The sequence below is a fragment of the Ahaetulla prasina genome, chromosome 1, assembly GCF_028640845.1.
Source record: "Ahaetulla prasina isolate Xishuangbanna chromosome 1, ASM2864084v1, whole genome shotgun sequence".
Classification (NCBI taxonomy): domain Eukaryota; kingdom Metazoa; phylum Chordata; class Lepidosauria; order Squamata; family Colubridae; genus Ahaetulla; species Ahaetulla prasina.
The window spans coordinates 47,614,452-47,641,191 of NC_080539.1; the positions used below are offsets into that span (position 1 = coordinate 47,614,452).

The 26,740-nt window shown below is 37.4% G+C and overlaps 1 protein-coding gene and 2 long non-coding RNA genes across 3 annotated transcripts in view; 1 reads left to right on the forward strand and 2 right to left on the reverse strand.

Annotated features, from left to right (window-relative positions):
• Positions 1-261: 261 nt before the first annotated feature.
• Positions 262-7,824, reverse strand: LOC131189171 (uncharacterized). Its single transcript, XR_009152937.1, has 4 exons — positions 7,692-7,824; positions 3,916-3,970; positions 2,641-2,796; positions 262-1,918 (listed from the first exon to the last, which is right to left on the reverse strand). It is a non-coding gene; the product is annotated as an uncharacterized LOC131189171 (long non-coding RNA).
• LOC131189170 (uncharacterized) lies at positions 7,708-25,554 on the forward strand. The gene is made up of 3 exons (XR_009152936.1): positions 7,708-8,184; positions 21,579-21,909; positions 25,421-25,554. It is a non-coding gene; the product is annotated as an uncharacterized LOC131189170 (long non-coding RNA).
• ANAPC1 (anaphase promoting complex subunit 1) overlaps positions 11,811-26,740 on the reverse strand; it is a 67,021-nt gene continuing 52,091 nt past the window's right edge. Inside the window, exons 38-48 of the mRNA XM_058165095.1 lie at positions 25,433-25,626; positions 23,595-23,681; positions 22,325-22,442; positions 21,365-21,442; positions 21,047-21,114; positions 20,155-20,293; positions 17,736-17,822; positions 16,441-16,536; positions 15,905-16,103; positions 13,030-13,164; positions 11,811-12,194 (exon numbers count right to left, since the gene is read on the reverse strand). Coding sequence (XP_058021078.1) covers positions 12,079-12,194; positions 13,030-13,164; positions 15,905-16,103; positions 16,441-16,536; positions 17,736-17,822; positions 20,155-20,293; positions 21,047-21,114; positions 21,365-21,442; positions 22,325-22,442; positions 23,595-23,681; positions 25,433-25,626 — 1,317 coding nt within the window. The 3' untranslated portion in view covers positions 11,811-12,078. The remainder of the gene's footprint in view (positions 12,195-13,029; positions 13,165-15,904; positions 16,104-16,440; positions 16,537-17,735; positions 17,823-20,154; positions 20,294-21,046; positions 21,115-21,364; positions 21,443-22,324; positions 22,443-23,594; positions 23,682-25,432; positions 25,627-26,740) is intronic.

Here is a 26,740-nt window from a genome sequence, read left to right on the forward strand (position 1 = left end):
ATTTTATGTAATGGGGAGGGGGTTGGGAGACGAAAAGCTTTGGATGTGGTTATTTGGATTGGAAGGGAAAATTTTATTCTATGTTTGGTTTATGTATAACTTTACCTTGTGATTGACCCGGGAAGCCGGGGGGTGGGGGAGGGAGGGGGGTGTTTTGTTTTTTGTTTTTTTTTTGGGAGGGAGGGGGAAAAAAGGGGGAAAATGTTTTTGTTTTTTTAAAACTCTTTCAATAAAAAAAAAAAAATTCTGCTACTGGTTCTCCAGAACTGGTCAGAACCTGCTGAAACCCACCTCTGGACATAACCCCCTTTTTTTTCTTGGAAAAAGGAACTAACATTCCTTAGACTACAAGTTTTTTTCAAATTTGATTATATTAAAGTTGCCAACTGGACTAGAATATTAAAATGATGTAACAAAAAAGTTTTCTCATATTTTGAAAGTGCTAAAAACATTTGAATCTACAAGCAGAGTATAATTTTTTAAAATAACATCTTACATTCGCCTACACAAAGTTTTGGTTATAAAAATATAATCAGTTTAGGCAACATATGTCGATAAGTACATATGATAAAGTTATTCTTTCATAACTAGATCTCTCAAGTAGATAGTAAAAATTAATGGCTACCAAATATCATAATGATTCATCTTGATGTTTTTTAAATTACTTTAAAATGCCCTGTTACTAATACGTAGCAAGGCATTAAACCCACACCCTAGTTTACAAATGACCAAATTAGGAACGAGCATGAAATTACCCTGATATATTAACTGCTGTTTAACTGTGAAAAAAAATCACTATAATACAATGCAATCATTTATATAAACCCAAGGTTTCATTTTTTGTTGGGCATTTTCATGATGAAAGAATGTATGCCTAGAGTGAATTGTTATTTTTTAACAAGGATTAAAAAGATACAATACCCTTTTCTTTGTCTTGAATTTCATAGATATTCCAAAAATATTCTTTTAAACAGCTGTGTTCATAATAAAATAGGATTCTTGACTTATCCTTGCTTATTATCAAGCAGAATGTGATAGGAAGTAACATTTTCAGACTTATTGTTTCTAAAACTTTGATCCTGATTTGTTCAAGGACAAAATACCAAAACCTTATGAAAGGCACCACAATCTGATTAGTTTTATCTGCCTGAATTAAATGGGGATCAAACTGGTTGCTTCTAATTTACAATTAACCAGAATCCTGGCTTATCTCTGTTAAATATAGCTGCTCTGTAGAGTAAATACAGCATAGGATTTCTTATCTCAGGAAATTGTGCAAATGACTTGGCAAATTGGTTTTATTTGATGAGATTTTGCTGCTCTACTATGAGCATTCCATAATATTAAAATTAACTGGATTTTCCTCCTTCAGGCAAAAGCTCAGTAGGACATTTCAGGCCCTGAAAGAATTTCAGGTGACTATAAAATAATTCAGGCAAGATTTTCCCATGTTAAGACTTTATTTACCAGATGAAAGGCAACCTGATGTTTATTCAAAACATATGCAAAATTCCACCCAAAGGTAAATTCATGTACAAAATAAGACAGGATCAAGTGACATCCTAAAATAGCTTCACCCAATATTATGCCCCAGAGCCTGAGTATTATAGGATCCCACACATATGAAAGGTAGCAGCTTCTGGAAGGCTGACATAAGGAAAATCAATTTCCTCCCTAATACATACAGTATTATAGAGAAAACTCCCGCACAATCACACAGTTCAGGCATATGTTGTATGCTCCTTGATACACCACAAAGAAATAAAGTATATCCTTTAGGCTTCTTTTGCTGAGGGATGAAGGAGCTGGTTAGAATGAAGAGTCTTATACTTGCTGATTCTTCTGTTTATTGTTTGTCCTGGATAATATGATTCATAATTCTGCTCCAGCCCCACCCAACATTGGTTTGCTCTCATAGCTAAAGAGAAGATACGGACACAATAATTTTTAAAATGGAAGGGGATTGTTTTTTCCTCTAAAATATATAGCACAGAAACTCACTATTTAATTCATTCAATTATTGTTATCCTCATCATCTTCAGTGATGAACTGAAGAAAGAAAACATGGAGGAAAAGAAGTCTGGTGCTTCTGCTGAAAACTGGGAGACATTTAAGAACTAGCTTTGATTTGGATTCTTTGAATAAGCGGTCTAAATTAATCAGACGTATTTTAATTAACAAGCAAAGCCTGATAGTGATATTATGCATATTGAAGCTTAAAGCTTGGTGGGCTTTGCACTGTTGAAACAAACAGCTTGGATAGGTCAGATTCTGTTTCTGTTTAGGATGAGCAAGTACAACTGGTGACACAGTTGAAAGCAAAATACATCTGGGAGATTTGATAAGAACAATGATTACAGCAGTGTTTCTCAACCTTGGCGCAATAAAAAATATCATAGCCCTTAATAAAGCAAATCCTATATTAAAAAGTATTCTGTATCTATCCATCATCTCTTGCCCTTTTTTAGAGGTAGATATTAGAAATGGGGAAAATATTACTATGTATACTGTTATATATTACAATTACTATGTAGACGTAAATGTTAGAAGTTGAAAGAGCATTACCATGTATACCTAAATAGTATTACTATTGTGATTAGTATGGTGTATAACAGGGATAGTCAACCTTTTTATACCTACCGTCCACTTTTGTATCTCAGTTAGTAGTAAAATTTTCTAACGGCCCACCGGTTCCACAGTAATGCGCCATGTATTGTCATCTGTGCATGCCTCTCGTGCATCGCGGATTGGGTTTGGGGGGGTGCGCCGGCTACCAGCTCTGCTTTTCTGTTACAGCTAGATGGTGGGGGGGAGATGCGTGAGCTATTTTGGGATGAGGCTCTTTTGTTTGCGGTCGCACTATAGCACCATTTAGTTTCACTTATGTAACGTGAACTAAACTTATGCATGGGCGATACAAATAGTATATTTTCAGAAATTTAAATTGTCACAGGGAATTTTATGAAAACCTAATGAAAATGTTTTTAAATTATGCTATGAAAATTTTTTTAAAAGTCGATTAAATTAAAAAAAAGGAAAATGTTTCAGTATCGGACAAAACCCCTACCGCCCACCATGAAAACTGGAACGCCCACTAGTGGGCAGTAGGGATCAGGTTGACCACCTCTGGTGTATAAAGTAAACTGACCCAGACAAATACACTGTTCATTAAGCATTTATGTATGTCAAAGAAAAAACTATAAATTATAATTTATAATATAATGTATTATATTTTTATATAATAATTATCCACTAAAATATGTCACCATGCCCATATTATTTATTTAGAAATAATTTTCTGTTTATATAACTAGCAACAAATTCAGAACAATACCGGGGTGGGCAACAGGCTTTCAGCTGGGGGTAACTCTCTGGTTTTGCCAGCCAAGAGCAGTGTCACGATTATCACTGGCATAGCCAGAAAAACAAAAATAAAGCATTCTTGGTGATTATGAGATTTTAGATTGCAAAATTTACGCGGGCCCCTTTTGATCCTTAAAAGAGGGGTCCCCAACTTGTGGGCCATAAGAGGTTTGCAACCAAGCCATGGAAGCGGCCAGCAAGCAAGTGTACACACATTCTCACTTCCATAAGCGCATGTGTGCACTTCATTTAGGTGAGCAGCAGACATGTGTGCATGCCACTTGTGCAAATGAAGCTATGCTTGTGCATGCACGCTTGCCAGCCACTTGCACAGAACCACCCCTTTCCCACCACCAGTCTGCAAAACTGGAAACGTTGGGGAACTCTGCCTTAAAATATATTTAAAAAGCATTTTTTAAAAGGTTTTGAGGTTTTTTTATTTAAGAGATGGAATTTTCACTCTTGAAAGCTTCTGGCACTAATTTTGCCCCTTAAATTCCCCTCAGTTAACATAAGCAGTGCCCCCAAACTGGGGAAAAGTATTGACCTTACCCTGTCCAGTTGTACTTTGAGGAACTGCATGAAGGATGAGGGTTGTCCATTAGCTCTGAAAAATTAGACATTAAAAAAACTTCATATTTATCATCAAATTGCTCACCTTAACAATTAAAGTACTGTATACATACAGATCAATTATTTTTGTGATCTTTAGGTAATGGCCTTGCTTGTCAAAAATGCCTTCTTATTCCAGCTTTTATCTCTTTTCTTCTAATATCTAATAGAAAAGCTAATAATATTAAACAATAACCCTATTGACACAAAAACAACTAGGATTTGGGAGAGGGAGTGTAATATACCAGAAGACTGGGGAGAAAAAATCCTGGTAAAATTGCTGAATGGATTCAGGCAAATCTTTCCATCACTAAGAAAAGAAACTTATACCAGCAAAAGCTTCTCAAAGGACTGTAGCAGTGAGTTGGGTAAGAAGAGAAATAATACATCATGAAATTGTCAATTATGAACATTGTTAGTACTTTTCATAGCATGCCTTAACTGGCTAGCACCAAAAATAGCACTCCTGCTTGCTCATAAGGACTTGAGCTATAAAAATCTGGGTGACCACTAGGGGACAGTAAAGAGATAAAGAAAACTTTGCTTGCTGCCATCTGGTGACTACTGAGATTTCTGCCGCCTAGATCTAAGAGTCCTAATTTAAGCACAGACTGAAAAGAGGAAGATAGCTAAAGGAAACAGAGGTTTTGAGCTAAATAGGGGAGTGTTCAAATTTTACTTTTACCTTATAAGGACACCAATTCCCTTCTTTGATTAGGTGAGCTTTGGAAGATGTAATCATTGCCTCACACGAGTCACAGATGTAGGCCTGGAGGTCACCTGAAGGTCAAGTCTTCAGCAACCTCCCCCTCTGCACAGAGATTCCTAGGATCTAAATTAGCTTTCCTTAAATCTTGGATTACAACTCCCATCATTCCCAACACTCATGGCTGGAAACTGGTATTGGTTTCAAAGTATATTTACAGGTCAAGTACATTCATGTACTTTTTCTAATTCTGACATAAATTGCACATAATTCATGATATGATGAAGCAGGAAGATTATGTCAAGATTGCCACGTTCAATATTGTGTCTCATATGCCTTAGCCTACTTGCTCAGGTTTCACAACCTGTGGAGCAGCATGAAGAAATGATGCATCCCTGCAGTAATTTTGGTTTCCAGTTTCAACTTTCCGTTCCAAGAAGAAAACAAAGATTAATACTATTATCACTCAGTAATATTACATTGTTCAGAATGGCTGCAACTACCCTGCTATTAGGACTGTAAATCAGCATCAACTGACTTTAACCAACTGATAAAGAAAAAAAATCACCCCACAGTATTGTATGTAAATGTATAAGATGGTAAATCAAATAGTGGCACCAACTAATCATGGAAAAGATCAAGAAAAGTACTACTATTATATCTCACCAAAAATACTGATATTTGCATAGAAATGGGACTAGCCCTAAAGCTGAGGCACAATGCAATTGCCCCACATCATGCTCAGCATCTTTTTTTCAGATGCTAAGCATGAGTGCTGGCATGGATTAGTATAAGAATTACTGGGGATTCCCTGAAGTTTCATGTCTAGCTAACATAGTAACATAACATGCATTTGTTTAAGACTCAATTTGCTGGCTCTCTTCACACAAATGCTTAACCTGTTAAATTAACCACCTGTGCTATATTTATACAAGTAAAGTTAGTTCAGGAGCCTACAACTAAAATACTTTTTTTCTTTTTGGAACAGAAATTGGAAATCTATGACACAAGTAGTCCTCGCCTTACAACCATTTGTAACCCGGCGACCATTCAAGATTACAACAGCGCTGGGAGAACTGACTTATGACCAGTCCTCATACTTATGACTTCTGCAGCATTCCTGCAGTCATGAGATCTGGATGCTTGGCAACCAGTTCACACTTAAAGACAATTGCAGCAGCCTAGTCACATGATCACTATTTGTGACCTTCCCAGCGAGCTTCCAACAAGCAATGTCAATGGAGAAGCCAGTAGGAGGATGCAGATTGCAGTCACATGATGCCTTGCATAACAACCAGGTGATTCACTTAACCACAGCAAAAAAGTCATAAATTAGGCTGTGATTATGTGAGCTCATTTAAAAACTGTACTACTTGATGAATTTTCTGGTTCTTATTGTGGTTGTAAGTAGAGGACTACGTAATCAAATACTGTTGATCTATAGGTCACAGGAATCCTTGTGTTGGCCTGGACTAAAAATGTGTACCTGGCAATACTCAGTCATAAGAACAATAAGAACTGATCAAGAATATATTCAATAAGAATGCTGCAAATAAAAAAATATATACATTGATATTATGCATTTAAGGTGGATTGATTTTCTAATTTGCATAATACAGCAAAGGGTAATTTCCTTTTTCACTCTGAAGCTCCATTTGAATTTGACTATGCTTAAAGCACAATAGTGTGATTTGCTCTACTGGTAGCAGTAAGGGGATTATCTAGAATCCAAGAAATCTAGAATCTTATTCTTCCTTGGAAATGAAGTTGTGGCTCGCCTTCAGATTCATTCAAGGGTGGTTTGTGGAATTTACCAGCTTTGTTTTTTTTACTACTTTTATGAATTAGAACTGGTGAAAAAAAACCCTATCAATTCTGAGCACAGAATTTATTCTGAGTAAATAAACTGAACAATTCTTCCACAGACCTACTTAACATCTTCCCCTCCCAGCACATCTTTATTTTAAATTCTTCATTTTGATTCAATTTATTTTTTCTAATGCAATTTAAGGCAGGGACAGATTGTTGCTATTAAGAAATAGTGAAAATGTAAAAAACTGATTTGGTAAACACAATGAAAACTCTAAGATTTAATTTGTTCATTCTTGGATTTTTTTGAAGTTTTAAAAATTAGAACACTGAAAAAGTTTGACACTTGTTATTGAGCCTTTACCAATAGCTTCACAAGTTAACTGAAAGTAAATTCCACTCTGCTTTGTAGAGCTGACAGCTCAGTTATCTGTAAAAGCTTATTTCTAGTTGACTTACAGAATAATACCCAGCAGGATGGGTGTTAGGCTGATAAAAGGAAGTTGAATTCTCAGGGGCCAAATCAATTTAGGGTAGAAAGTTCAGCTTTCTCCCAATAGGATCTTTCTACTTTCTCTCACCCTCCACAGGTTCAGAATTTCATTTCATAATCCCACAAACTTGTGATTAATACCAACCCCACTCCAGTGAAAAACACAACTGTAGTATGATTAAGAACATTATTTCTCTATGTAACTAGAGGCATCCCAAAATGCTAAATTACAACCTGCCATAAAGTTACTAACCCAGAGTTAATGTACGGCATCTTCCGTTCTTAGCTAGGCGATCTATACACTATAGAGACAAAATGGGCATCACCAGATTCTGATCTTCCAAACATTTACAAGTGCAAGGAGTACAGTATTTGCAGTCCAGTGGTTGAGGCTGAGCTGAGGGTAACAAGATGCTTCCACTCTGCATCCCATCCATCCCATTAAGCAAATGCAGGGAATATCAACTAGGCTTCTCACATACACTTCCAGTTGTTCCAAAAGTGTTTTTTGGAGTGGAGGCAGCTGGGCTTTCTACAGACTTCCAGTTGATATTTACACGGCAGTGTCAACTGAGGTTCTCCAACAAGAAGGCCCCGTTCAATATTATTAAGCAGAGCATCAGCCGGCACAGTGTAGACCAGACCAAAACTCATGACTAAGGAGGCAGCCCCCCAAATCGATTTTGAAGTAAAGGAACCCCGTCTTACCGAATGCCGCTTTCTCCTAAGGGATTCTGATCGCCAAGCCCCCCGCACGTTGCGGCTGTCGACCGGTTCGTCTACAGCTTAGCCCGGAAAAGCAAAAGCGGACGAGAGAGTAGCAAAAGGGGCGCCTTCTTCCACGTGTGCGGAGAAAGCGGCAATCGCCGCGTTTGTAACGGGCGCCAGAAATGAAACTCAGCCTTCCCTGCCCCACTCATTGGTCCGGGCCACATTACCGGCTGCTTTCAAATCTGACGACAGCTACTTCTTCATTTGTTAAATGAAACAGGAAGCTTTTCTCTGGGGGCTGCGCGCAGCTCTTTTCACTGGTCCCGTTTTCTCAGCAGAGTAAAGCAGAGTAAAGATTGCTGTGTTTCCCCGCCGTTTATTTTTTGGAAGCAATACAAGCCAGTCCCGAGAACTTTTATTCACGGGCAGATTTCACGCGAGAACGAATGTGCTTTGGGAAAGTGGAAGTTGCTGCTTTACGGAACCGTAGGTACGTATTTTTATTTCGTATGAACACGAGTTTATGTCATGGTTATTACGATGGCTGATCGCACGCTCTGCCAGATGTTTACACCGGATTTGGCATTGTTTGTCCATCTCTCGAGGCTTTCCCGAGGACCCGAGATAGGCAAATGCTGTTTAATAATATTAAAGCTATCGTGGTAGGATGCAAGCTGTTCCAAGAAAGCTGCCTTTTGCAATTAAGTGATTGCAAGTGATTTTGTCAATGCCTATAGTGTTCATGTCAAGGCACTGTTACCATTAGTACTATTTTTGCTTTTTTTGCACCAGTCGTTCTACTGCTTGCAGGTGTTTGCATTTTTTTATTTTCTCCTGTTCTTTCTCTTCTCTTCTGATTCCTCCACTATCCAGATATTTTGTCTGTCATATCCACAATTGTTAAGTCTTGAGTGTTGTCAAGACTATAATCGTCTGGTTTGGTTCTGCAACCCAAGAAGGCAGACACGGACTTCAGAGGATAATTAGAACTGCAGAAAAAACAATTGCTACCAACCTGCCTTCCATTGAAGACCTGTAAACTGCAGGAGTCAAAAAGAGGGCTGTGAAAATATTTACAGACCCTTCACATCCTGGACATAAACTGTTTCAACTCTTACTCTCAAAACGACGCTACAGAGCACTGCACACCAGAATAACTAGACACAAGAACAGTTTTTCCCCGAATGCCATCACTCTGCTAAACAAATAATTCCCTCAACACTGTCAAACTAGTTACTAAATCTTCATTACTATTAAACTTCTCATTGTTCCTATCACCCATCTCCTCCCACTTATGACTGTATGACTGTAACCTTGTTGCTGGTATCCTTGAGATTTATATTCATTGTTTCCTTATGACTATCATTAAGTGTTGTACCTTATGATTCTTGACGAATGTAACTTTTCTTTTATGTACACGGAGAGCATATGCACCAAGTTCCTAGTATGTCCAATCACACTTGGCCAATAAAGAATTCTATTCTATTCTATTTTATTATTGATGCTTCTAGAGATCACAATGTTTTTACTTCATCTAATGCTGAAGAGAGTTCTTACTTAAGGGACAAATGATCAAGCTTAAAATATCCTACTTTGGACACATTAGGCAAAGACTTATCTCTAAGGAAAAGACATTTATTTATTTATTTATATTTGAATAGCCATCCATCTCATATGAAAGTGAGTCATTCTGGGAAAAGTGGAAGGAAAGAGAAGAAAAGAATGATCAGCAGCAAGTAGATAAATTCAGTTGTAGTGGTGATAACTACACGTTGGAAGAATGGAAGAACCAGGTTAGGGACCTATATAATGAATGAAAAGAATAAAAGCCCATCTGAACAATTTACTCTATATCTGAAGTTTCTTCCTGAACTCTGCTAAACAAATAATTCCCTCAACACTATCAAACTATTACTAAATCTGCACTGCTATTAATCTCTCATAGTTCCATCACCCATCTCCTTCCACTTATGACTGTAACTTTGTTGCTTGTATCCTTACGATTTATATTGTTTCCTGATTGCTTATTTGTACCCTATGACTATAATTGTTGTACCTTAGAATTCTTGATGAAGGTATCTTTTCTTTTCTGTACACTGAGACCATATGCACCAAGACAAATTCCTTGTGTGTCCAATCACACTCGGCCAATAAAAAAATCTATTCTATTCTATTCTATTGTGTGGCAGATGTTTGTCTGCTTGAATTGTAAAATCTCTGAGCACTTCAATCTCTTCATTTGTGGTCCTACCAATTCTTGTTTGCAGGCAAGTGATTATTTCCTACAGATACGCCTGTGCAACATAATTGTGTCATGACATTTGATGTAATCACTGTTCGTGATCTTTTTTGCAGCAGCTATTTGGTGGATTGTTTCTTCAGCTTCTTTGCTTTTGCTATTCTGTTGCTCTTTTCTTAACTCTAGTTTTGTATGCAATTGTGGTTAGTGCTCTGGAGGCCTTAAAGAAAGTTCCAAGACTGCCCATCCTTCTAGGTTTAATTATTGCTTTAAAAGCAACTTGTGGTTTCATGTCCCATTAGGACATGTGGCAAATGACATAGTAAAATACAGATGTGAAGTCTTCCATGAACAAAGTCTTCCATTTGATTTCTGAAACCTTCCAGTTAAAGCATAGCTGTTAAAAACTGCAACCTGAGAAATTGAAGAACTTATGCCAATTAAAAATGGACGATATAAAAATAGACCAGCTGTTCCCACTGCAGATGCTCTTTATTAAAATTCCTAGATTTCCCCAACCAACATGGCTATTCCTAAAAATGCTGGAAGCTGAAATCCATACAGCTGGGTAAATTTAAGATCTGACCCAGAATGTGGCAGTTTTGTATGGTCATTAACTCAGCAACCACATCACAATAACTCTGATTATGGCCACTGATCACTGTTAATAACCATCCAAAGACAACATATATTTGCATGCAGTATATTCATTCAGATGTAAAAAATGACTCTAATTCTCTGAGCTGTCAATTGAATAGAAAAAAAAATGGAATGAAGCCAATCACAACCTGGAAAAGTTATCATATTTTGGTCAGATTTTAGCTGCCAGAAATCTCTCTTCTGGGACTTGTGAAAGATCAAATTATTTTATGTGGTATAATTAACCATGCGTTGCAGCTTCATTTAATATGTGTCTTTGCTTTGTGTTGGTGAAGAACTAAAGGCTTTAATTCCCAGAAGGCATAAGAATTTTGGTTATTCTCCCAGGCTTTGGGGGCAAGTCCCTATAATATTTGAATTTGCTTGGTAGTTCTTCTTTTCTGGACACACATCTCTTTTGTACTCTTGCTTTATTGTTGTAGCTTTTTATATTGTAAAAGCACTAAGAGATGTTGGAACTCAACCTTTAAAAAAATCTATAATCAGGATTTTTGAAGCAAAGGTATGGCTGTCCTGTGAAGATGAATTTAAAAGCACTTCATATATAGACAACTTAATAAAGGCAACTATGTATTAGGCAGTAGGACACTATAAAGCAGAGTTTCACACGAGCGGCTGGCAAGCATACGTGCATGCAGCTCCATTTGTGCAAGTGATATACACTCGCATCTACCGCTCCCTCAAATGGAACACATGCATATGTGTTCGCCCGATGCTTGCACAAGTGAGGTTGCACATGCACGCACCCCTCCTCAGCCATTTCCGTGGCCAGTTGCAATCCCCTCACAACCCACAAGTTGGAGACCCCTGCTGTATAGAACAAAACCCCAAAGTAGCCCAGATGGAAAGATAGAATGTCACAAACCATTTAGCAAATATTCTTCTTCAATACTGACAGAACATAGAAGTAGCACAGAACACTGCCCATATTAATATATTTTGTATTACTTTTGAGCAATCTGAATCTTTGGAAATTTATATGGAAATATTTCAAATATTTCATCTCCTGAAATATTTCAAATATTTCAGGAGATGAGCTCCTTTGGTGTCTGCATTTCTCCCACTGGTGATTCAAAACTATTAACCATCACTTTTGTGTGTATGTTGTTTGTTACAATTTGACATGATTAAATGCCATTGGCCAAAGAATGCTATTCCGCATGGATTTGATATTTTACATCCAGATAGTCTATTTTTGAAGTTTATCATCAAGACTGTTTTTGTTTTGTTTTGTTTTTTTGCAAACAAATTTTATTTACAAAAGTAGATGTATTAATTTGCGCTGGCATGTCAGCCATCCAACAATATATAAACTTCTTTTGATCGCTCTGAAAACATAAAAAGGGAATGGAAAAATGTGTTAGTTGTAAGTTTGTGAACTTGAAAGCAAAGCTATATCTTTGCTATGTATCTTTCATTCCATGTCAGATACCATATTGGTATTGTGATTGGTGACTCAGATAAGTCAATCTTGTGTAATTGCTTTCACAAAGTCGCTGCCTGTGGATTTCCCAGCAAAAGAGGTGCAAGCCTCAGCAGTGCACGAACCGGTATCTTCAGTGCTTTGAATTTCAAGAGAAGATCAGAAAAGCGTGTAGTACCTAGAAAATATTTTGAGAGAAAACAATTTTCCAGCTGTAAGAACATACATACATGGCTGCAGTGTCCTGGAATCATGTGATCATTTTTTGCAACTTTCTGACAAGCAAAGTCACTGACGAAGCCAGATTCACTTAACAACCGTGTTACTTGCTTAATAAGTGCAGTGATTCACTTTAACGACTATGCAGAAATGGTCATAAAATGGCGCAAAACTCACTTAACCACTGTCTCAGCAACAAAAAAATTGAATTCAATTGTGGTCATAAGTCAAGGACTACCTGTATACTCTTTGGTGATGTACAGCAGTTTTGATTTTCCTATTATTTAAAATACAGCCACCCAATAGGCACATTTTGATAGGGTTCATAGATCTGACTATGACTTAATACATTTAATGTACAGATAATCACATCATCATGCTTTAAAAATTATGCTTTGTGCCTTCTCTAGCCTATTGGGTTTTATTCATCCAACAATATTAAATGGTGACAATGAATCTAGTCTTCATCTGGTCTATCATAAATTCATTCATTCTCTCTCTTGCAAGAGGTGAGGTATGCTTCAGAATGCAGTGAAATTCTACAATAGTTATTTAATGGTGTATTGCAACTCAATGAAATAAATTTTATTGGATTTTCTTAGTTAAGTACTTCAGTTCTTGGTATTTACCAGAAATGCTAAGGCCTTTATCTGAAAACTGAGACAGCCACTGAGCTAAAGGGATAGAAAGCCTAAATTAATACAAATCAGTAAATTTGGAATCTGTTCCAAATATAAAATGTGAGTTTCCTTTCTGTTAAAATATTTTTAAAAGAACCAAAATGGTAAATTTACCTTCCAAACCTCCAGCTAACAGCTGTCCTGGAATTGGGACTGAATGATATATAAGGAAACACGCCAACATACTTAATTGAGATTCATCAATAAGTTGTCCACTTAAATAGGAATGTAAACAAATATCACCGCCAGCTGAAATACACATAAGGGAGATATTTTAGGGGATATAAATGGGATCTGCACCAGTGGTAGGTTTCAAAATATTTTACTACTGGTTCTGTGGGTGTGGCTTGGTGGGCGTGGCATGGCTTGGTGGGTGTGACAGGGGAAGGATACTATTAAATCTCCATTCCCACCCCACTCCAGGGGAAGGATACTGTAAAATCTCCATTTTAGGGGAAGGTTACTGCAAAATCCCCATTTCCTCTGGGACCTGGGAAGCAGAGAATAGATGGGGGCGGGGCCAGTCAGAATTTTTACTACCAGTTCTCCGAACCACTCAAAATTTCCGCTACCAGTTCTCCAGAACTGGTCAGAACCTGCTGAAACCCACCTCTGATCTGCACCAAATATTGGAAAGTAGAGTTCTGTTCAAAATTCTAGCAAACCAGCTATCTCTTCATCTAAGATATTTCATATCTTTCACTATCATCATTACCCATTTCCTCTTTCTTCCTTCAATTACCAATTAGAAAGTATTCATTATGGATTCCACATCATTAATAGAGGGGCACTTCTTAATTTTTTTTCCAAAGTATGTTTTTTTCCTTCGGCTAATCTTGGAACTGCCTTGTACCTACTGATACTTCCCTTGTATGCCTATGCCTCCATCTTCACTATATACCAACAGAGAACTGAGTTTGTAATTAACACCTTAAATTTTCTTCATTTTTAGGATAAAAGTCAAAATTAAAGTAGAAACCAATTTCAATTTAAAGAACTTATTGTAGCCTTCTACCAGCAAAGTAAATAATGAAAGCTTTACCTTGTAGCCACTGATCCAAGGTTTTATCTATAGAACACTTCATCACAGGTAAAAATTCTGAATTCATAAAAAGTCCTGCATGTGGATTTTTCCTTTTTCCTTCCTGATGACTTCTGGAATTAAAAAACTCTAGAACCAATTTTATCTGCCACAAATCAAATGTCTCAGACATTTGCTTTTTTTTTAATCTTCTCACAGCCTAGCATGAAAGAAAATGAAGACAGAATTAAATTAATACAGTAGGGGCAAAAGAGTGATGTTTAAGATAATTATCACGAGGTGATAATGTTTCACTGAATTTGATTTTCCTCAGATAAATGTTTGTTATAGATTTTAATCGAAACTTGTTGAATTCTAGAAGGCATAAAAATAAAATGTGACTGAGGATGAATTATTACAAGTAGCTTTTTAAAGCATAATTCAAGAGATCAAAATAAATGTAATTACAAATGCACCTAATGTTTGTTTTCTTTAAACTAGAAAATAAGTATATATATATGAATAAGAACACATGCTGAGGAGAGAAAAAAATACCTGATCAATTGCTATATAAGCCGGCAACATCTCTGGATTCTCCTGAGTAACACACTCATACAGAATGGATGAAAAGAGGTCAAAAACTTCCTGTTTCTGAAGCAAGAAAAATATATTTTACAAAGCATGCCATCTACTCTTTTAAACATTTGTGTTTTTTCTAATTAATCCAATTCCAAAACATATTTGAGAACCTACCCAAAGTTTCTGCATAACAGAAAAGTATTTTCTGTTCTACACTATCTAGATTAGAACACAGCATTCAGTTCATATTTTTTTTCTATCTATAGACTTGAATCACATATTCTTGGATCCCAATATCAGAAAGCTAGAATTAAATATAAAATAACGAATCCCTTATTATTTTATTTAAAATGCAATGTGTGTATAGATATTAAGTGTTTCATCATGGTTGGAAACTATTTTAGGAGAAACCAATTCCCTTGGCATTTTCAGAGTTCGGTGATGAAGTTATATTGGTGACTTGGCAATCACATAGACGTTCACCATTATGTCCATAACCTGGTCTTTTAAGTCTTCCAGTGTTGCTCTCATCACCACTGTAATTAAGTCTATCCACCTTACTGCTGATCGTCTTCATTACTCCCTATGTCTTTGACTACAGTTCCCATAATTTCTGATCAGCATATCCCCTGGGACAATTATGGGAATTGTGGCCCAATATAGCTGGGAATGGATAAGGATGATCTATGTCAGCGGTTCTCTACCTGTGGGTCGCGACCCCGTTGGGGGTCGAATGACGATTTGCCAGGGGTCACCTAAGACCATCGGAAATATGGGAAGTATACTTGCGAGTCGAAGAATCGCGAATTCGGCTTCAGACACAATGAATTAAAAAAGAGAGAAATCTTTGCTCTGATGTCTCTCTCTCAAGCCAGCTGCAATCACTCCCAATCGCTAGCCTAATCTGGCTTCAGGTGTGATAAACTTAATAGGGGAGAAGTCTCTGCTTTAATGCCTCCGTCCTCAAGGCAATCGCAAGCAGTTCAGATCGCTAGCCAATACAGCTTCAGGCGCAATAAATTCAAAAAAATAGTTTGCCGCTTTTTTCCCCGTTCTGCGGCTGCTGAGGCACGCTGAGATCGCTGCCTAAAAAAAATAATTTTACGGTTGGGGTCGCCACATCGTGGGGAATTGTATTAAAAGGGTCGCAGCACTATAAAGGTTGAGAACCACTGATCTATGTCATTAGACACTTCAGAATTTTTGACCAATATAATCAATTCCCTTACCCTCCCCCATTTTCCTAGCTAGGTTTACACCTGACAACTTACTTGCCCCATAGTTGCAGCTGGCTTGCAAAAATAGTCAGCAAATTAAAGTAGAAACCTGTTTCAATTTAAAGAACTTATTGTAGCCTTCTACCAGCAAAGTAAATAATGAAAGCTTTACCTTGTAGCCACTGATCCAAGGTTTTATCTATAGAACACTTCATCACAGGTAAAAATTCTGAATTCATAAAAAGTCCTGCATGTGGATTTTTCCTTTTTCCTTCCTGATGACTTCTGGAATTAAAAAACTCTAGAACCAATTTTATCTGCCACAAATCAAATGTCTCAGACATTTGCTTTTTTTTTAATCTTCTCACAGCCTAGCATGAAAGAAAATGAAGACAGAATTAAATTAATACAGTAGGGGCAAAAGAGTGATGTTTAAGATAATTATCACGAGGTGATAATGTTTCACTGAATTTGATTTTCCTCAGATAAATGTTTGTTATAGATTTTAATCGAAACTTGTTGAATTCTAGAAGGCATAAAAATAAAATGTGACTGAGGATAAATTATTACAAGTAGCTTTTTAAAGCATAATTCAAGAGATCAAAATAAATGTAATTACAAATGCACCTAATGTTTGTTTTCTTTAAACTAGAAAATAAGTATATATATATATGAATAAGAACACATGCTGAGGAGAGAAAAAAATACCTGATCAATTGCTATATAAGCCGGCAACATCTCTGGATTCTCCTGAGTAACACACTCATACAGAATGGATGAAAAGAGGTCAAAAACTTCCTGTTTCTGAAGCAAGAAAAATATATTTTACAAAGCATGCCATCTACTCTTTTAAACATTTGTGTTTTTTTCTAATTAATCCAATTCCAAAACATATTTGAGAACCTACCCAAAGTTTCTGCATAACAGAAAAGTATTTTCTGTTCTACACTACCTAGATTAGAACACAGCATTCAGTTCATTTTTTTTTTCTATCTATAGACTTGAATCACATATTCTTGGATCCCAATATCAGAAAGCTAGAATTAAATATAAAATAACGAATCCCTTATTATTTTATTTAAAATGCAATGTGTGTATAGATATTAAGTGTTTCATCATGGTTGGGAACTATTTTAGGAGAAACCAATTCCCTTGGCATTTTCAGAGTTCGGTGATGAAGTTATATTGGTGACTTGGCAATCACATAGACGTTCACCATTATGTCCATAACCTGGTCTTTTAAGTCTTCCAGTGTTGCTCTCATCACCACTGTAATTAAGTCTATCCACCTTACTGCTGATCGTCCTCATTACTCCCTATGTCTTTGACTACAGTTCCCATAATTTCTGATCAGCATATCCCCTGGGACAATTATGGGAATTGTGGCCCAATATAGCTGGGAATGGATAAGGATGATCTATGTCAGCGGTTCTCTACCTGTGGGTCGCGACCCCGTTGGGGGTCGAATGACGATTTGCCAGGGGTCACCTAAGACCATCGGAAATATGGGAAGTATACTTGCGAGTCGAAAAATCGCGAATTCGGCTTCAGACACAATGAATTAAAAAAGAGAGAAATCTTTGCTCTGATGTCTCTCTCTCAAGCCAGCTGCAATCACTCCCAATCGCTAGCCTAATCTGGCTTCAGGTGTGATAAACTTAATAGGGGAGGAGTCTCTGCTTTAATGCCTCCGTCCTCAAGGCAATCGCAAGCAGTTCAGATCGCTAGCCAATACAGCTTCAGGCGCAATAAATTCAAAAAAATAGTTTGCCGCTTTTTTCCCCGTTCTGCGGCTGCTGAGGCACGCTGAGATCGCTGCCTAAAAAAAATAATTTTACGGTTGGGGTCGCCACATTGTGGGGAATTGTATTAAAAGGTCGCAGCACTATAAAGGTTGAGAACCACTGATCTATGTCATTAGACACTTCAGAATTTTTGACCAATATAATCAATTCCCTTACCCTCCCCCGTTTTCCTAGCTAGGTTTACACCTGACAACTTACTTGCCCCATAGTTGCAGCTGGCTTGCAAAAATAGTCAGCAAATAAAAGCAGCGCTGGATCAGATGTGAAAGCAGAAATAGCTTCTGGCTAAAAATAAAATGATATTTGAAATTAGAAGATTTCCCTTTTTTGGTTGCAAACTATTATTCTTTATAAGAAAGTACATCTTACACGCCACCGTCCCGCACTATTGTGTCTTGGTAAGAAGAACTTCTTGAAAAACATGTTTAAACTAGTGGAGTGCACTCTATGTGGTGCTATAGTCAGATCGCTCTATTCCAGGGGTCTCCAACCTTGGCAACTTTAAGACTTGTGGACTTCAACTCCCAGAATTCCTCAGCCAGCAAAGCTGTGATCAGTGATCTGACTGCTGACGCCCAAGATGCACTTTGACAAACTAGCATCTATTCTTAAGCCATTGCATTAGTAATCTATAATCTTCCAAGCCCAATTCAGAACAGTAGTTATTGCACATAAAGCTCTACATAGTACTACGTTGGACATGGTATATTCAAAATGATTCTTCCTGTCACATGAAATCATGAGACACTGCTTAGAGTCTAACTTTTCAAGAACTGGGCTCAGGGGTGGTTTTTTTCTGCAGCAGTTCCAATCTTTCATAATTCTCACTGTCCAAGGTATCAGTCTCTCCCCCCACCCCCGGTCCAGCATTCCATTTCTGTTATGCAGGTGCAATTCAAGGCGCTGATTATTAAACCCTATATGGCTCAGGCCCTTGGGATCTTAGAGATAACATCTCCCAAACAGATTAACAGTTGGAAGAGACCTTGTAGGTCATTCAATCCAACCCCACCCCACCCCAAGCACCATTTCTTGCAGATGCTGCCCTCTTGACCAAAGTGAAAAGGGGAATGCCTGCTGAAGGTCCCCTCTTAACATAAGGGAGAGCAAGAAGCAGTAGCTGCTCCCTTCCTTGGGAATTGCTAAGCCCCAAGGCAAGAGTGGTCTCTATTCTTATCACCTTCTGGAGCAGGGGTCTCCAACCTTGACAACTTTAAGATTTGTGGACTTCAACTCTCAGAATTCCTCAGCCAGCAAAGCTTGGAGTTGAAGTCCATAAGTCTTAAAGTTGCCAAGGCTGGAGACCCCCGTTCTGGAGAATAGTTAAGATTTAAGTTTTCAGAAGTCTTTGAGAGGGTCTAGATCATTATGGTTTGTTATCACTTTTATTTATTTTAAAAAAAACTTTTGAGCTGTGTCCAGAATCTCTGGAATAAGATGGCATATGAATCAATCAATCAGGTTAGCGGATAACCTGATGGTTTTTCAGTTTTAGGCTATTTTGTCTTGCCTGTCTTTCCTCTATTACTTATTTGTTTATTTGTAGTGATAAATTCAACAGAACCTTGTCAGCGATTCAAAAGCCATACTGAAATAAAAAGATTTTTAGAATTCATCTGAAGTGGGCAAAATAACTGGTGACATATTGTTCCTAGGGAAACTATATGAATGGGTCATGATTTCAGTAGAATTGAATTTGACTGAAGGCCGGGGAGGGAGACGGGAGTCGGGACACACATTCTCTAGGAATATTGTTAAAGGACAAAATAAAGCTGATATTTTGTAGTGCAGTTAGAGATGAGGCAAAAATTTAAGCCAGATAATGTATTTGGGAGAATCAGAGCAGATCACTGAGGACCTACACAAACTCTTGCGTATTTAGTCAAAAAATCATTACCAAAATTTGGCCATTTTGTCACTAATTAAGGATTCAGGGTTATGGGTTGCTAATTCCTGCTGTGACTATATATTAGTCAGAGCAGTTATTAGTTTAAACTGATTCTAGACAAATACAAGAAATAAAGTTACATAATAAAAACCTTTTATGTGATGCAGGATAACAGAAATTTCTGTTTGGATGTCAGAACACAATACAGGCATTCCTCAGAGATATTGCAGATTTGGTTCCGGAACACCACAATAAAGCAAATATCACAATAAAGCAAGTTACACAATTTCCAGGTTTCCCAGTGCATGTAAAAGTAATGTTTGCACCATCTTGTGGTCTGTTGGGTGTGCAATAACATTATGTCTAAAAAAATGTACAACCCTTAATTAAAAATACTTTATTTACTAAAAATGCTAATCATTATCTGAGCCTTTAGCAAGTAATCTTTTTGCAGGCACAGGGTCTTTTAAAAGAAATCTTCACAGAGCAATAAAGTGAAGCTTATTAAAACAAGGCATGCCTGTACTTTGCAGGTACTATTAATCTTCTGCCAACTGTCTTTCTTTCTACCGTATCTCTGAATTTGTTTTCCATTTCCCAATTCAGCCTTCTAAGGAACATCTTTTAGTTTAAAAATTCTTTCAAAATGGAAAATGGGTTATCTAGCATTATTGCTGGTATGTTTAGATGGCAGCACATAGCATGGTAATTTGAGAGGAGAAGAGCTACCTTTACTGCATAGGCATCTGTCTTTCGATACGTTACAGACTGTGCTAGCAAGCTTCGCCAGCCCATGGGGTCTTCTTTGTAGGAAAGCTGCCCAGCTCTCAGTTTTACATAGAGGACACCATCCTTTGAAAGAATTGATCTGGGGGGGTAAAAAAGGGAAATATTGAGTTGAACTGTTTTATTTATTTTTTGTACAAACAGTGCAAGATGATATGCTCTGTATAGTTGCTCATGTAATTTAAGAAGGAATGGTACAACACAAATATTTCAGTATACTAAGTGTACTTCAATATAATACTAAATACTTCAGTATACTAGGTATTCGGTGAAAGTCGGCTAGGGCAGCAGGGGGCATGAAGCACAGAGGGCTAGCAGCACAGAAGGGAGGAGAGAGTGGCTGGAGGGAATTAAAGTGCCCCTGTGGTCCTAAGCACACACACGTTGCTAAGTGCCTGAACTCTGATCATGTGAATGTGATGGTGCCACAACAGCTGTATCTTTAAGGACCAATAATAAGAATAGAACAGAACAGAACAGAAAAGAATAGAATAAAATAGAATAGAATTCTTTATTGGCCAAGTGTGATTGGACACACAAGGAATTTGTCTTTGGGGCACATGCTCTCAGAATGTGTATTACATTCTCTCGAAAACTCAAAGTTATCGAGAGAATAGCGATAAGTTGAGTACTATCTGTAGCACGCTTAAAAAGCAAACAGCTGCTTGTCCCAAAGGTGCTTTTTCAAGAGGCAACTGGACTTTTTGGTTGACTTGGATGACTGAGAATCTCCATAGACAAACAGCTGTTTATATTTGGGTTCCAACATTTCTCCAGAGCCAATAAAATTGCAAGACAGCGTGCAACTATTCAGAATGTTCACCATAACACTTACTTTAAATGATGCACCCCTTTGCTTAAATCAATCAGCAGTTCCCAATATCGAGGACCTTTCACTCTGATCTGGAAGAATAACAAATTGAAATTGTAGATATTGATAAGATTACAAAAAACCTTCAAGTTCTTTATTTCAGAGGAAGTCCCCATACTTTCTAAAGAATCCCTCCTCCTGGCAAAGTCAAGGGAGTCTGATATAATGACATATTGCCCTTGAAAAAAAATACCTTCTTCTTAAACATGCATTCTCAGAAATGCTGTCTGCATTTAGGAGCTACATCTCAGTCACTTTGCAAAACAGAATCATCTTGCATACCTGCTTCAGTAAATGAAGTTCAGGGAGAAGAGTGGGTGCCATAAGTTCCTCAGATGTTTCTTCATACCACTGAGTTCCCTTTGAAATACAAAACCATTTAGTCAAAAGTTATGAAATGTAGAAGTAGAAAACATTCACAAACCACGTAAGCTGCCTTAGATGGAATGTATAGAGCCCCCACCTCAAATTCAAAATACTACTTTTCTCGTTACAGGCATGAAATATATTTTCTAAATCGCATGGAATGAAACAATCAGGTTTCAAGAAAGCGGATGGATCACATGGAAAAATCTTCTAATTTTAAGTTTCCCTGTCATGGGATGTTTCTACCATATAAGCTTCCAAGGACAGTGCTTTAATCTGTCCTCAGTACTACAAAATAATGAGCTGATCCTGCAGATATCCTCTGTTCTTCTTAATTGCATCCTTCATTTCATGTATTTATCTAAAGATTGTGCCAAATTATGTACGGAGTGTGGCTGATTCTTTAAGCCAACCTTTGTTAACAGGACCTACAGGACCCTGGAGTTCCACTTCCACATGAGGTCAGAAGTTGTTCTATGAGAGATCTTGACAGAAAAACATCCCAATTTTTAAAACTTTGCACTTCGACAATTATTATTGGATGATTACATCCACGACTTAATGATCACATTAATGTACTGTGAACTGTAGATATTTTTTATGCAGGATTTTCCTGGGATCTGAAAATTTATATCAAAGGTTATTCCAGGGTAAAAAGATCAAGCAGTCTGCTTTAAACTAATACAATTGAGTTACCATCCCTCCCATTCTTTCAAAGAATAGTTAGATAGCTTGGCTTTCTCCAGGTCAGGCAGCACTGTGCAGTAATTTCACCTCCCCTAACAAGGGTGAACAACTGTGGAAGAGTTATCTTTCCCCACCTGTATTTCAGAGAATAAGACCTTTTTTTCTCCATGTGTCACAGAATTTACATACCTTATAGGTAACCTCTAGCAATGCATAGCAAGGGGTATCTGTATCTACATCCACAGGTTCAAGGAGTCTGGGTTCAGCTGCCAGGACATACAGATGCCTCAGGGCTTGAAGGTGATACCTGTGCAGAGAAGAAATAATCTAGGCCAGAGGTCTTCAAACTTGGCAGCTTTAAGACCTCTGATCTAGGCTGTGTCTCTTTCTGTACGAATCCATTCATCTCTCATGAATAGCCAAAGATCCATTTAAATATCCTTTCCCTCCTATGTTTGGAGAGACGTGGTCTTGATTCTGTGAAACCCTTTTTTTCAAAGTCATCCAGATTTCATAGTTATTGAGAAAAGGAATATGCTCTGGAGACCCTTGAGAAGTTATCAAAGATAAATTTGGAATTAAAACGTCTGCAATTAGAATTTGTAGATTTGTATGGGTACAGGGCAGGCATATATGCATAGCACGAAGATTTCTGAGTTGTAATTGAGTTTCTTTTTCTTATGAGAGAGGGAGAGAGAGAACCAAAAAACATTTGTTCCTTAGCCAGAGGACAATGGTGCTAGCATGGAGACTGATAATATTAGACCTTCAGTTTCATATCACTGAAATAAAATATATACTTCATTCATTTACCTAGAAAGATTCATTTTTAAAAACCTATAAAGCTTTTCACAAAACTGTTGTGGTTTTAGTGCATTAGTATTTATAGACTGCAGAGGCTGGGTATTTACCCAGAGTCATCCTATGATAAGATGTGTAGACAGACAAATATAATTGAATTTTAGAGTTGGTGAATATCATTGGCCAATCTGGTACACAGATGTTCAATGTGATTATTCCAACAGTAGAACTTTAATGTCATCAGTTTAGATTCTGTCTCTCTTTGCATGGTGCATATAGAAAAAAATAAAACGTTTCTAATTCCATGATGTTTTACAGCTTTTTCATATTTCCTCTTCTTTCCACAATCTATCCCAAGTCTTCTTTACACATAGTGAAAATTATTCCATTTATTATACAATATTAAATAAATATGGAATTGGGCAGCCAATAAATGTAAATAAATAATTGAAGACCTAGCAGCGATATCAAAATGTTAGGCCTTCTCTAGATCTCTGCAATTACTACATAAAAATTTCAAGATTTCTTTGTTTTTAATAAATTTGTATGCACTAGACATTACAAGTTGAATACTTGTTTCACAAATGACAAAACATTTTCAGACCAAACTATTTCTAGCATTAGATTTTAAATGTACTTCCTAATCAGGTCCTTTTACCTGTTATCAGTACTGTGAACTGGAAAATGAGGATAGAATGCACAAAGAAGAGCAGCAATTGATGAATTTGAAGTGCTAAGTGAATATCTGCAAAGAAACAATATTTTCCCATGAGTCGATAAAAAGCATTTCCTTGTCAAGCCAAAATATGATCCCAACTTATAATGACCATAATATTAGTTCTAAGCCAATGAAAGATTACAAAGAGCTACAAATGCTAGACTATTCAGTCATCTTGCCCAGTTAATTTAATGGGCATCACAGAAAAAGGTTTTGCCAGCCCTATTAGCCAACAGCTTTTAAATGGAGATGACAAGATTTCATTCAAAATTTGGAAGCAAAATGGAGAGATGGAAGAATAACTCCATCCCGATTGGCTTGCTTTTTAAAATTTATTATATGCCATCAAGTCATTGTCAGCTCTTATCAACCAAATATATTTTTCTTTATGATTGACTCACTTTAGTTAAACATATTTACAGAAACATATGCTGCATATTTTACTTTTCTTGTAGGAAACTAGCTTTTGAAAGAATTTGAAATTACTACAGAAAGACACATGGAAAAACTTAAGATCGTCAAACCTAAGCTTCTGGGTCACTGTAATGTCACTCAGTCCTGCTCTTTAGTCTAGTTTTATTTTATTTTTTTACATAATAATTTATATCCTTTCTTTCTTGTACCTGTACTTATGATTACGCAGCATGATGGTAAACAATAAAACCAATACAAGGGGATGTCGTTTTTAAAAGTTACCAAGAAGAATTACACCATAAAGGTGAGAAAGTAGAACACATAAATATCAGATAAAATGTATACAAAGTCTTATTAAGTCAAGTCTTAATAAAGCAGTGAACGACCATCGGGGAAAGTGCCATTACTGAAAATGCTCTTATGAGATCCCTTTCAATGTTTCCATATTTTTGTTCCTCCTTGAACAAAGCAACTACCGTATATACTCGAGTATAAGCCGAGTTTTTCAGCACGTTTTTTGTGCTGAAAAACGTCCTCTTATACTCGGATCGGCTTATATTCGAGTATATACGGCTTATACTCAGTTTTTTTTTAAGCCCTCGGCTTATACTCGAGTATATACGGCTTATACTCGAGTTTTTGTTTTTCTTTTTCACATTTTACCGGACGGCGCGGGAAGCCCTGCGGTGCAGTGAGAGGGCGGGCGGGGAGCCGCCAGCCTTCTCAGCTGAGGAGGAGGTTTCCCCAACCGGTAGGTGCCTCATTTCCCACCCTCGGCTTATACTCGAGTCCCCAGTTTACCCCAGTTTTTGGGGTAAAATTGGGGACCTCGGCTTATACTCGGATCGGCTTATATTCGAGTATATACGGTAATCTAAAAACTGGTGTTCTCGCAATGCTATGATTATAGCAATAGCACTTAGACTTACTGTATATACTGCTTCATAGTGCTTTTATAGTCTTCTCTAAGCAGTTTACAGAGTCAGCATTTCCCCCCCAACAATCTGGGTCCTCATTTTACCCACCTCGGAAGGACGGAAGGCTGAGTCAACCATGAGCCTGGTGAGATTCGATCTGCCAAACTGCTGGCAGCCGGTGATCAGCAAAAGTAGCCTGCAGTACTGCATTCTAACCATTGTGCCACCGTGGCTCTATCCTAAATTCATATAATTAAACAATACTGTGGACACAAAGATATATCCTTCCTTGCAGCCTATCTGTATACCAAGGTTAATCGCAAAGAGATCTTAGATTCTTCAGGGAGTTTTTTTGTTTTGTTTTGTTTTTTTGCATTCTGGATGTTTATATGCATGGAAATATAAAGGTTTAAGGAGCAGAAGATTCTTTTTCAGATCACAGATTACCTTCCTCCTCCCAGAAAGAGGAGTCCCAGAGCCATATGGTGTGCCATATGGAATCCATAGTTCATTTCTCCACCTGTCTTCTTGTGTAGAAAACGACAGAGCTGAAGAACCTTCAGGTTCCCAGATCCTGCCATCACCATTGCAAGGGAAAGCAACACCACACTCAGGCAAGTCTCTAGGTTATAGTGTCCAGCCTACAAAATATGGAAGAGATTGTTTTTATACCTACTTTTGCACATTCTAAATAAGCTTCTAAGATGGCAAGATTGCAATCTTTAGAGAAACTAATTTTAGCAAATGACAGACTATATAAAGCACACCAACTTCCGCAATACTTACTTTGAAAAAAAAATCATTTATACCAATAATAAGCAACCCACATCCTGTACATAGGCACTCAAGCCCAGTGCCCAGGATCACTCCCTCATTATTCAGTGATAAAATACTGATTTTAACGGTCAGGTTTTTTTCTTTTATGGGTGTAAATCAAGCTTTGTATTAAATGTTAAAAGTTCTTCCCCATCACCTAAGCACTGAAAGAAACAAGCTGAAATCTATCCCCCCTCCCCCAGTGATGTTACCCTATTACAGCCATATAACTACAGCCCCTGACAGGTAAACATAATAAAAACACCAGCTCCAAGCCAACAAAAAATGCCCATCGCAATCTAAGCAGAGCAGCTAAAAGACAAATTGACTGTACTAGTAATCATCAAGGGATTTGGGCTGCCAATCATTTAAGACTAGCAATATTAGTAGTTATTTATTGTAAATAAAATTGCAAAAATTAAGAACCCTTGGAAAAAAGAGAACGAATGGATATTACTTTTGAGAGGAGTATGAATTCCTACTAGACCAGGGGTTTGCAACCTTAAACACTCAAAGAGCCATTTGGACCCATTTCCCACAGAAAAGAAAATACCAGGAGCCACAAAACCCTTCCCGTGCCTGACTATTTCCTGAGCGGCCAGAAAACTAGCATATGTAGCATATGTTTTCTTCTGAAACTTTTCTTTTCTTGGATATATCCATGGTTGGCCTACCAGGGGTTGAAAAGCTCAATAAATCACATGCCGGCAGATGGCAGTTGTGATACATATTTTGAGTGAAGGAGCCGCAGCAGAGGGGTGAAAGAGCCACATGCAGCTCCAGAGCCACAGGTTGCTGATCCCTGTACTAGACTAATAAATCTCAAATGCTGTCCAGTCTCTTCTTAAAAACCTCCAGTGATGAAGCACCTATAACTTTTGAAGGCTAGCTGTTCCACTGTTTAGTTGTTGCCACTGATAGGAAGTTTCTCCTTAATTC